Raw genomic sequence first — 11769 nt, 5'->3', positions numbered from 1 at the left:
TTCTTATGAAAACATGATCGGGATGGTAAAAGCCCTTTTTTTCCACTGATATGTGAAGGGTATGAGTGATTCCCCACACACAGATTTAACGTCTCACGTTTAACAGAAAAGTTCAGGAACAGTGGTTTCACTCAGTTTTTGCATATATGGGTCGATGGCGATGTAAAGGACATGTTGTGGTTTTATCAAGCAAAAGACGTCTTCTGAATAAAAAGGGCGGAGCTTCGATTTACTTTGATCCTGTAACAGAAAACTTGGGCATCAAAACTAGAAATGGTTGTACACTTGTGTAGCGAAATCAGCTTTTCATAGCAAGTAATCAACCGATTTTAAACTTGACTAACTTTTTTTTGTTTAAAGCACTGACATCTGGCACAAGTATTGGGACACCTGACCTTCCTAAGCCAGATGTGACTCTTCCCCAAACTGATTGCACACAGTAGGAGGCACATAATTTTGTAGGAGGTCTTTGCATTAAACTTTCCTTTCACTTGAACTAGGAGACCCAAACCTGTTCCAGCATGACAATGCCCCAGTGCGCAAAGCCAGCTCCATGAAGATCTGCTTTCCATCGGTTGAAAGATGTGGAAGATCTCCTGCTATAGAGCTCCAACCCTATTGAACACCTTTGGAATGAAGGTGAACACTGACTGCACCCCAGGAACCTTCTCACCCCACATAGATAAGCACCTGACTTTACTAACACCCTTGTGACAATGAATCTACAGGAATTTCCAGAAAATCAAGTGGAACATCTTCCCAGCCGGGTGGAGGTCATTATAGCAATACATTTGGAATAAGATGTTTAAAAAGAAGCAAATTCTGATCTTATGGTCAGGTGTCCACAAACCCTAATAGTCCATAGTATATGAGGTCCTTAGCTTCATGTCCTATTGTACTAGGGTCATTTATCTGTAGCTAGAAGTTCAGCTTGCGAGACAGGGAAACAAACTTGCGATGGTCTGGTATGTTTCTTCAGTAAAGATGGCAGAGAACTTCCTACATTCAGAAAAACAGAACCAGAAACCGACACTTTCTTGTAAAAGCACTACACTGCTTTTTAAATCCAGTGATTAGATCTTGCTACAGAAAGCTGTTGCTTTGTTGTTCAAAACTTTGCGTTTTTTTTTTTTTAATGGAACTCAGATGTTCTTGTGGCCTGAGCATCTAAGGGTATGTACGGGAAGGTCGATATTGTGTGAATGAACCTGGTTATATTTGCCAGTTATCTAACAGTGACCTTTTTTCTTAACTTTTCGGATTGAACTCCACCCCTTTCGAAATCAGGGACGCCTTTTACTTGCACACAGGAAAAGGGGGAACAAAGTGGCATAGCTTTAGCTGATAACAGCAAGGACCACGAGAGCAATGAACTGCGCTGAATAACAATACATCTCTCTTCGTTTGTGTGTGTATATATATATATATATAACATTATTATTCCAGACCCCTTTTTTTTTTTAAGTTTAAAAATGTCTTTGTTATAAGAACTATCGTCATATTAAAACAGGTATAAGCATGAGTGCCACAAATTCAGGGCATCTGGATGCACATCCCACTTCACCTCCGAATAAAGAAAGCTTGTTTAAAAGGAGGAGGGATTAGGAAAGAAATTTCAGCTTCTCCCGCCTCCTATTGGACAGTGAACCGCTGACTCGCTGTTCAGTCGATCAGTGGTGTAGCAGTCAATATGTTGACAGTCTTGTAAAAATGGTGATACGTTTTTTTTTTTTTTTCTTGATCTCTGGTTCATATGTAGATCATTAGTGTCCCATGAATAAATGTTGTGCGTTCATATTTATGGAGGCGAGCCTTGATGTTTCGTTGGGTTTGTGTATCTGTCTATTCTGTTGGTCTGGGCACTTCAATTAATATTTTTCATTTTTACTTTGCTTTTTTTTTTTTTGCTACGGGTTTGTAATACAGTGACCAGTCTGTTAATGTATAATATATATTTATATATATTTATATTTATGCCATGAGAAGGTTTTTGCAAAATACAACATCAGCAAGCTTCGGTGGATGCCTTCAAAGGTTAAAAAAACCTTCGAACACCATTTTTTTCTCACACACACACACACACACACACACACACACACACACACACACACACACACACACACACACACACACACACACACAGAAAAGAGAGTCTGGGGTCTACACACTCTCACCGAGTTAGGTATTAGGCAGTAAACTGGCCACTGCTCTGCGCACCTAGGTTTCCGCCAATCAGATTCTTTCACTTACCCATTGACTGTATCACTGTTTTGTTTTCTGCTTAAGGAGTTCCCACCAAGAACCAATCAGAAAAGAGTAGAGTAAGGCATAGAGTCACGTGTGACACTGACTGAAAAACGAGGAGTAAGACCGCAACCGATGACTCAGGATCACTCTTGTGTTATGAATAAAAACATAAATAAATCAACAAACCAAAAAAATGCAATAATACTTAAGATTGTTTCTCTTCTCAAAGGAAGTTTTTGGCTCAGATTATGGTCATGTCTATTTTTTAAGGGTTTTCTGCTTCTGATTTTCACTTCAGGCCCTTGTTTGATCAATGCAAGTAAGTGAGTTAAGAATGTAAATTTTTTTCTGCAAGTAAGGTGTGAGGTGTGTTTGAATGGTTTGTTGCCAAAATAATATTCCCGTCTTCTGACAGTCTTCTTTCCTTGAATCTTACTCGGCATTCTTGGTAATGTTGATGTCCTCGTTGCTTCTACTTGCGAAGAGGTTCTTCAGCCCCTGATAGCCACAGCTGCTCAGACCTTTGTAACTCTATTTGTTCTTAGTGTCTTTTTGGCTATTGGTTTGTCCTCTCAGCTCCGGGCGCCTTCATCTCTGACTCTTCCATCTCGTGGGGAGAGGGCAGAAACGGGGAATGGGCTAGAGGACAACCTGAGGGAAAGTGGAAAGCTTTTATACAGATGCAGTATGTCTGTGTTTCTCTTTGTCATGCCCTTGCTTTTCCCTTTCTCTGACTCGTTCTTTTTTTCCCCATGCCATATTTCAGCTCATGCAGTGGCCAAATCCAGTTGATCTCTTTGCCCATGCACTAACCCCCTTCCTACTCCTCTCTTCTTACCCCCTTTTCTCTCCCTCTCACCTGTCCATCACCCTCCTGAGCGCTCGCTCTATATTCATGCGATGGCCCACACGTGTAACACCAAGGTCCAGGAAGTCCTCCTTGGTGAGCGAAGGCAGGTGTGTGCCATCAATCTCGTTGTCCAGGAAACGCTCCCTGTGCTCAGCCAAGTTTAGGTAAGCCAGCCAATCAGCCACATCATACTTGGTCCAGTAGGGCAGTGGCTTGGAGGCAAAGGGTTTGGAAGGGGATGGAGGAGGCAAGTGAGGGTAACTCAGGCAAGTGGGTGGAGCTATAGAGTGGAGTGGTGGGGAGGATGAACCAGAGAGGAAGTGGGTGGGAGAAAGGGAGCGAGAGACCACCAGGGATGAATTGGGTGGTGGCGGTGCTCCAGAAGGAGCAAATAAAGGAGGGGATGGAGAGAAGTAAGAGTCACCGAGGGGATTCGCAGGGGATGGAGGGGTGATGGAACCACGTAGATCATATAAGCTGCTATAGAGTGGTGAAGTAGGAAGTATAGGGAGGGAAGAAGGGCGAGGGGGACCCATTTTGGGACGCTCCGAGGGAGAGATGAGGGGACTGGGTGCTCTTCGGCGTTGAGACTCTGCCTTGCGTGACTCCCTGCTTGGGATAAACTGGAACTCGAGGGCTTTGGAGCGGTAAACAGGACGGTGCTTAGGGGAGGTGGGATAAGGTGCATAGGCTGAAGGTGAGACAGGTGAGTGAGAGCGGGCAGCGGTGCTAGAGGCAGCAGAGGGGGGTTGAGAAGGGGCACCAGGAGGCTGCGGGGAAGGTGAGCGAGCCCAGTTTGGATAGAGTGGAGGATGGGGGGAAGCTGTTGGAGACGGAGATAGTGCAGGCTGAGCCAGAGGAGATGGAGAGGGAGAGCGTACCGATGGAGGGCTCAGTGCACCTGTTGAGTCCTCAGAGAACCTGTAAAAGAATTGGACAAATTAATCAATAGACAGAGTACAAGAAGAGAAAAGGATGTGAGAAAGCACTTGAGGAACAAAGCAAACAGGGGGAAAAAGGTAGAAAAATGGTTAATGACAAAAAAGCAAGAACAGGATTGAGAAGGAGGAATACAGTATATACAGTCTCTCATAAGAGTAGCAAGAGACTGAATTTTATAGATGCATCCTGTCTGCTAATTTACAGAGATAAACTTAAGGTTTTAGATTGTCTTAAACAAAACTGACCAAAGTTGTGCTACAAGCTTGGAAAAGCATCAAATAAGAAGAATGCAGGAGTTACTTTGATGATGTATTTGGGCTGGATTGACATAAGCAAGGGATATGCAACCAAATCTTTAGTATTTTACTTACATTAGACTTTCTGTTCCAATACTTTTGCTCAACCAAAATGCATTCTGACCTATTATCTCATTCATTTTTTTTTAACCTCAATTGTGAATATCTTTAATGCATTGCAAAATAAAGATAATAAAGAACTGGCCTTGCCATTCCAATACTTTTGGATTGACTGTGTATAGGCAGATAGAACATTGGTGCAGTTACCTGTGTCTTAGGAAGGATACACAGATGGACATGGACAGTAGGAGTAAAGCAGAGATCACAAAAAAGAAGGAAGAGTTTAAACACACAAATTCATTCAGAGTTTCCACAGACAGAGTAGACCACTTTTATGATGGCCCAGTAGAGTCACATGCAATCATTAGATGCTATCAACCAGGAAGCAAGACTGGGGCAAAAACACAAGGACCAGTTTCATCTTCATGCGAGGTGCATATTAAAAAAAAAAAAAAACAAACATTATTTAGTGATGTTTTTGCAAGAATGTTGCTCATTAATATATAAATTTGTGTCCTTGACAGGCCAAGATGAGTGAACCTCATTGGGAATATTTGGATTAAGATTAAGACTATCTATCATTTTGATTGTTTGCCAATTTTTAAGTATGATTACAGTAAAGTAAATGTACAACAGATTTCGCACATGCAGAGTTCTCTAATTAGAGAATGCTTGAGACGTTTTAGATATTTATATTCCACTAAGAGTGTTTTGAAAAGAGCAGAACAAAAGAAAACAGAGCCTATAAAATGCACTAAACTCATTTAAACTAATTAAAAACAGTACATTAAGTAGTAAAGTCTTTCCAAATATGTTCTTCAAACCAAGCTTTAATAGCTATTAGGTTTGTGGTTAGTCACAGACAACATGCTACACTCGTGCTTCCAAAAATGTATACAAGTAACTGCATAAATACCGGATATACATTTATTGCAGCATTATGCATTAAAGGTTCTTGAGTTATTTACAACATACACAAACATATGGAATTTGCATGCATATTTCCCCTAATAAAACATAAATCTTATGAATTTATTTATTTTTTAATATCAATTGTATTTATTACTCATTATTTAGAAAAAAAAAAACGTCAACAGCCTTGGCCATACTATCTTCACCCAGTCAGATCTTATCAAGCTAGTGCAACCAGACCAGTTGTTTTGGTTCAGTGTTTGATTCTCTGTGCTTTGTAATGAGAAGTTTGAGACCTGAAAAAAAGTACTACGAAAAAAATTGAGTTAGGGCCACTGACCCTGGTTTTGTGATAAGATGGGAAACGCAAAGAATTTTATTTCATTGCAACTCCCCGAGTTATGATGGAGATGTTTTTTTATATATATATATAATTTAACACATTACAGTACATAATTAAAAAAAAATTACACTACTGTAATGTATAAACTTTACAGTATATATATATATATATATATATATATATATATATATATATATATAGTATATATGTGTATATGTATGCGGCGCATGGACGAGCAACGGTTTACAAGTGGAGGATGGAGCCAGACTCTGTTTTAGTGTCTGGTGATGCAGATAAAAAGGAGAGAGACAAGAGCTAAAATTGGTCTTTAAAAAAAAATGCACGCCCTAACACCAAGACAACTGAACCGAACTGAACTGCTGGCTAGAGTAAGGCATCTCACAAGGTGCGAGACGCGTACATCCTAACGTATCGTATGAAAATTAAACTGCAAGAAAGATTTTATGTTTTTACATTTTTTTCATATCGCTATCATCATTGTAGGATCAGAAAATTGTTATTCGAACCATCCTTACTCTGGGACTACCTGTACTCTACTTGCGAATGAGAATGTAAAGGATATCTTAGATAGATTAGATATCTCAAAGGATATCTTAAACTCAGATTTTCTTGTCCTAACCTCAGATAATATAAGCACATGCTAAAGTCAGAGTTTGAAATAGACACATGCAGCCACCAGTTTCATCACAAATACATGCAGTCATTCTGACACTTCTTTCACACACCTGTGCCTGCTGATTGACCGCTGTGCTCCCCAATTCTCCATTCCCTTGCTCCTTTGTTGCAATTTGGTGTTCAGTTCACTGATGATGCTTGCCTTCATGCCAGACATGGGCGGGTGCAGTTTACGCCCTTCTAGATAAGTCCCATCTGGCTGAGCCCCACCTTCAGTAACATTCTGCATAGCACCAGTTGACCCATCACCCCAAAGGGGCTTCATCTCAGGTGTTCGAGGCCGATCAAAGTACATGACAGCAGAGCGAGACAATCCTTGTCCTTCCCTAATGCTGTATCCATCCCGAGTGCCCATGTCATCTTCCTCTCCCTCCTCCTGCTCCTCGTCCTCAGGTTCTTCCTCTCCACGGCGCCTGTGATAGGCCGGTGGAGCCGTGCTAGTCTGCCGTCTGAGCTCTGATGTGCGACTTCCCTCTCTGTACCGCTGCATTTTAGGGTAAGTGGAAGCGGTGCTTGCTGTTTTCGTGTGCATTTCAAAAGTCTGTCCATCCAGGTAGCTCATATAGGACTCTAAAAAATCTGCTCCACTTGTCCTGTCACTTTCAATTGCTCTCTCTATCCTTTCTCGGACTCCCCCACTGCTAAGTGCCAGGATATTGTCCAAATGGTGGTCACTGCTGCTGCGGCTGTCCAGCTCCTCAATACCCGAATCCACCACGGTCTCCTGGGACTCCCCACTTTTGGCCATTGCTGTGGTGTGTGATGGGTGGTGCTCAGCACTGGGCCGCCTACTCCCACTCCCTGTAGCCACTGTAGAAACCGTCGCCATGCGCTGGCTGTGCAGGCTGACTGCAGGTGCAGCGCTAGCAGCAACAAATGTTGTAGTAATAGTGGTAGTTGCTGTAGCACAGGTTGCAGTCAAGGCGTGGCTGGAAGTCCCCCTCAGAGCAACAGATGTAGCAGGGGTTGAAGAAGCAGCAGGAGGTCCCCCATAGGCAGAAGGAGCAGGGATTGTAATAAGTGGTGGTGTGGGAGAAGTTGCACGTCTGGTTGCAGGAGAGCTGTTATAGAGGTGGTGGCTCTGAGACAAGTTGAATGGTCTGTGGTAGGAAGAAGGAGGAGGAGGTGGTGACACTGAGGGAGGTGGAGGGGGTCCAGAAGGTTGCAGGGTGGAAGGTGAAGGAGGTGGGGGAGGATTGGGAGAAGCAGAAGAAGGAGAGGGGGCAGATTGGGTCAGATTAGCCACTTCACTATCATAGGAAGTGAGACTAGAGGTAGTGGAGTCACCAGCCTGTGGAGAGGGCAGGGGTGTGTGAGCAGGGAAACCAGTCATGAAGGTATCTTTTGTAGAGGGTGGAGCTGTGGGTGCTGAATGGTGTTGTTGATGCCGGGTTGCAAGGTTGTTAGTGATTATAGCAGAATAACCCGCTCGTTCAAAGCTGTTAGCAAATTCTAGTGGAGGCGGCAAAGGTTCAGCAAAAACAAACTCATCATCTGCATCCACTGAGGGAGCTGGGGGAGGGAGTACCATTAGTCCCATTCCACTGCCTCCCTCTCCACCAGTCCCTTGTCCTGCTGCTGTTCGTGTGGTCATGGCAGTAGGTGGAGGAGATGGAGGAGTGAGTGAGAGGATGTATGTTCCTGCTTCACTCTCCATCCTCAAAAAGGATGGTCTCTGGGGTTCCTGAGTAGTTGGTTGTGTAGAAGATTGTTGTTGCTGGCTCTGAGTTCTTTCTGTGTCTCTTTCCCTCCCTCTCTCCCTTTCTCGTTCCCGGGAACGTTCCCTCTGCCTCTCTCTCTCTTTTTCTTTTTGCGTGGGTTGATAGTGCTGAGACTGGTAGTGGTGTGTGTGGACTGTTTTGTCCTCTGAGAAACGAACCCTTAGCCCTTCCCTTGATGGTGCAGCTCCTGCAGCTTCTCTTTCAGTACGTTCACCTGTCTCCTCAGTCCAACCTCCCCCTGCTCCTCTAAGGATCCTGGGCGATGGAGGCCGAGTGGAGGTGGTGGTTGCAGCTAGTGAAGAAGATGTAACAAGGTATGAGGAAGAGCTGGAGGACTGGGCAGCAGAAGAAATCATGGAGGAAGAGGGAGTTGCTGAGTGAGAGAGCAGTGATGATGTTGGGGCAGCAGATGAGGGAAAAGGCCCCACGTTGGAAAGTTGACGGGTAAAGTGGTGTTCACCAGCCCTTTCCCTGCGCATCCGTCCATCATCCTTCAGGGCACGCTCCCGTGCAGCTAGAGCCAGGCCCAGTGGAGAGGATGGGTCTAGAACTTTCCCGGTCAGTGGGTGGATAAAGGTGGTGGTAGGCTGTTGCTGTTGTGGCTGTTGACGGGTGGCTCCCAGGTAGAAGTCAGCAGGAACAGACTTAGGCTGATAGTCCCCCAGAGGTGCAGACGTGGAATACTCAGGTAGGCCAAAGGCAGGCGGCATGCTGCGAGCATGCTGAATGAATGTGTCACCTGAGAACATACCCTCGTCAATAGATTTGGAGGGTCTCAGGCGAGGTGTAGGCTGGGAGCTCAGTTGCTGCTGAAGTTGCTGCTGGGTGGCCTGACTCCTTCCTATTCCTGCCACCCCAGTACTCCCTGCTAATTCCTCCTCAGCAGAGAGAAAAAAGGAGGCACTCTTCCGCCGAGCTTCATGGAAGCGCTCACGATCCCTGCGGGCCGCTCCCACAATGGCAGCACCAAACTGGCTAGTGAAGTCCAGATTCTCCTGAGGTCTGAGTGGTGGCAGTGAGGGTGGTGGTGGTGGAGGGACTGATGGTGGCTCAGGTGGGGGCATAGTGGGGGCAGGGGGCGGTGCAATAGGTGGGGCTTTGGAGCTTTCACTTTCCCCTGGAAGAGGTGCATCAGCCTCAACACTGCTTCCCTGACTACTGCGTCCACTGCTGCTAGTGGAGGGGGCTTTGACAATGATGGTTGGGATAGGAATGGAGCTTTTTTCCACTGAACCTTTACTTCCTAGTGTCCCCTGTCCAGAACGAAGGTCTTCTACCTTTGACTGCTTTACCAGAGGCCCCTTGCCTCTTCGGACACCTACTTTCTGGACTCCACCTGCAGCTGCTGTCCCTGCTGTTGTGCGCTCCACTCTTGCCTGCTGGCTCTGAGCAGTTTGTTGTTGTTGAGGGATCACCGTGGCCACACTAGTGGGTGGAACTGCATTGCTGTAGCCTCTTCTCAAACCAGCCGACCTTGCCCCTGCTGCTCCTCCTGCTCCTGTGGAATCTGCTGTGTAGCCCATAACCTTCCTGGAAGCAGTCCTGCTGGGAACAGAAGGGTGCGCTTGGGCATGAGAGTAAGAAGTTGCATGGTCTGAAACTGCAGTGCTTGTGGGTGGTCCAGGGGACCGGTCCCTTGGTCCGTGAGTATAGTGAGATGACTGGGAATAAAGCTGATAGTGGGTGGAGGTAGAGGTAGACTGTGAGACCGATACTGAAGGCTGTTGGGATGTCTTGCCTCTCCAGCCCATAGGAGGTGCCGAGGAGAAAGGGGGATCAGGAGGCGCTGTGGTTGGTGGAGGGGGAATGTCATCTGGGCCAGGGACTGAAAGGCTTCGTGCAAACTTCATGGCTGGAGGATGAAGGAACTGCTTCTCCTCCTCAGGAACACCTGTGAGTGATAGGTATGAGAAGAAAGAAAAGGATGATAAAAGAATGCCATATGGTGTACAGTTAACATGTGATAGATAAAAAGATCAAATAGATTTGTAACTAGAAAAACAGATATTTTGTACATTAATTGAAAATTGTATAACCAATGAAAAATCTAATCTGACACATCTCATAATATTTCTTCCTGTCTGTCTGATTGTCTGTCTGCTTGTCTGCATGTCTGTTAGCTTGCCTAGTTATTACTAGTGTTAGTGACTACACTCCTGGGCAAAAAATAGGGCCAAGTACAATATTATCTTAACAACAAAACATTGGTCAGAGAATTACAGTTGAGTAGTAGACAAATTCATTATACCATCTATAAATTATTACAATTTTATCCCTGTGTACAAAGTGAATATCCCCGGCTGCTAGCTTTTTTAAACAGAAAAAGTTTGGCAAAAAATTAAAAGGGCAAATTGGGCCTTGAGAAAGTCCCAATAGTGCATTTGATTCATTAGTTCCTGCAAATGTTCTAAACCAAAGATTTGTTTGCAGAGACCATTAAATATGTAGCAATTTTGGGCTTTTGTTTTTCCCAGGAATGTATACTATGCCCGTCTTCCAGGACAGACAGGGAGACATTAGTACTCCCAATGGCAGCAAATCAGCTCCTGACTGGCAGACTTTTGTAACAGGAGAAACCACAGTGAAGTTAATATGGAGTAGGAGGTGGTATCAAAAAGTTTTTTGAGACTCACTCTGTTTACAAGAAAGTACTTCATTTATCTATGTTTACACACTATCACCTTTAAAATAGTCCCCTTGCACAGCAGTACAGTACTCCCAGTGTTCTTGACACTTCTGGAATGTGTCCTGGAAGTCTTCATTTCGCAGCGTGTCAAGCACCTTCTTCCAGTTGTGCTGGATCTCACAATGGTATTAAAACAATGACCATTGAGCGGCATCTTCATCATTGGGAAGATGGTGAAGCCTGCAGGACACAAATCTGGCAAGTATGGTGGGTGCGGAAGTGAGATCATGTGAATTGTTCTCTGATGATCATCATGCACGACTTGCCTGAAAGGTTTCGACATTTTTGTGGCTTGATATGTGGTAACGCATGTGGTCAGAATAGCACCAGTTACACCATTAGTCTCGTAACTTTTTGATACCACCTCGTATGTATGTATGTATGTATGTATGTATGTATGTATGTAGAGCTTCACTTGTAGAGCTTCACTTTTTCCACATTTTGTTATGTTACAGCTTTATTCCAAAAAGGATTAAATTAATTATTTTCCTTGAAATTCTACAATTAAATACCCCATAATGACAACATAAAAGAAGTTTGTTTGAAATCTTTGCAAATTTATTAAAAATAAAAAGACAAAAAAAAAAATCACATCCTTCAACATGACACTCAATATTCAGTTTAGGTACAACCTGTTTTCACTGATCATCCCTAAAAGATTTCTGCAGCGTTGAAGGTCCCAATGAGCACAGTGGCCTCCATCATCTAGAAATGGTTTGGTACCACCGGGACTCTTCCTAGAGCGGGCTGCCTTGCCAAACTGAGCAATCGGGAGAGAAGGGCTTTAGACAGGGAGGTGACCAAAAAAATGATGGTCACTTTGAAAAAGCTCCAGCATTTCTCTGTGGAGAGAGGAGAACCTTACAGAAGAATAACGATCTCTGCAGCACTCCACAATTTAGGCCTGTATATTACATTGGCCAGACAGAAGCCACTCCTCTGTAAAAGGTCCATGACATCCCAACTGGAGTTTGCCAAAAGAAACCTGAACCATGAGAATCAAAGATTGAAATCTA

The 11769-nt window shown here is 44.2% G+C and overlaps 1 protein-coding gene across 7 annotated transcripts in view; it reads right to left on the bottom strand.

The window, feature by feature from the left end:
* Positions 1–1874: 1874 nt before the first annotated feature.
* shank1 (SH3 and multiple ankyrin repeat domains 1) overlaps positions 1875–11769 on the bottom strand; it is a 60557-nt gene continuing 50662 nt past the window's right edge. For 5 of the 7 annotated variants that reach the window (XM_083566813.1, XM_083566814.1, XM_083566817.1 and 2 more), the window contains 3 exons: positions 6397–9958; positions 3107–4018; positions 1875–2898 (listed from right to left, as the gene is read on the bottom strand). In XM_083566813.1, coding sequence (XP_083422939.1) covers positions 2820–2898; positions 3107–4018; positions 6397–9958 — 4553 coding nt within the window. In that variant the 3' untranslated portion in view covers positions 1875–2819. The remainder of the gene's footprint in view (positions 2899–3106; positions 4019–6396; positions 9959–11769) is intronic. The other 2 variants (XR_014537616.1, XR_014537617.1) reach the window with 2 other exon arrangements.

Source organism: Silurus aristotelis, assembly GCF_946808225.1.
Source record: "Silurus aristotelis genome assembly, chromosome: 17".
Taxonomy (NCBI): domain Eukaryota; kingdom Metazoa; phylum Chordata; class Actinopteri; order Siluriformes; family Siluridae; genus Silurus; species Silurus aristotelis.
This window is presented reverse-complemented; position numbering and strand designations above follow the sequence as displayed.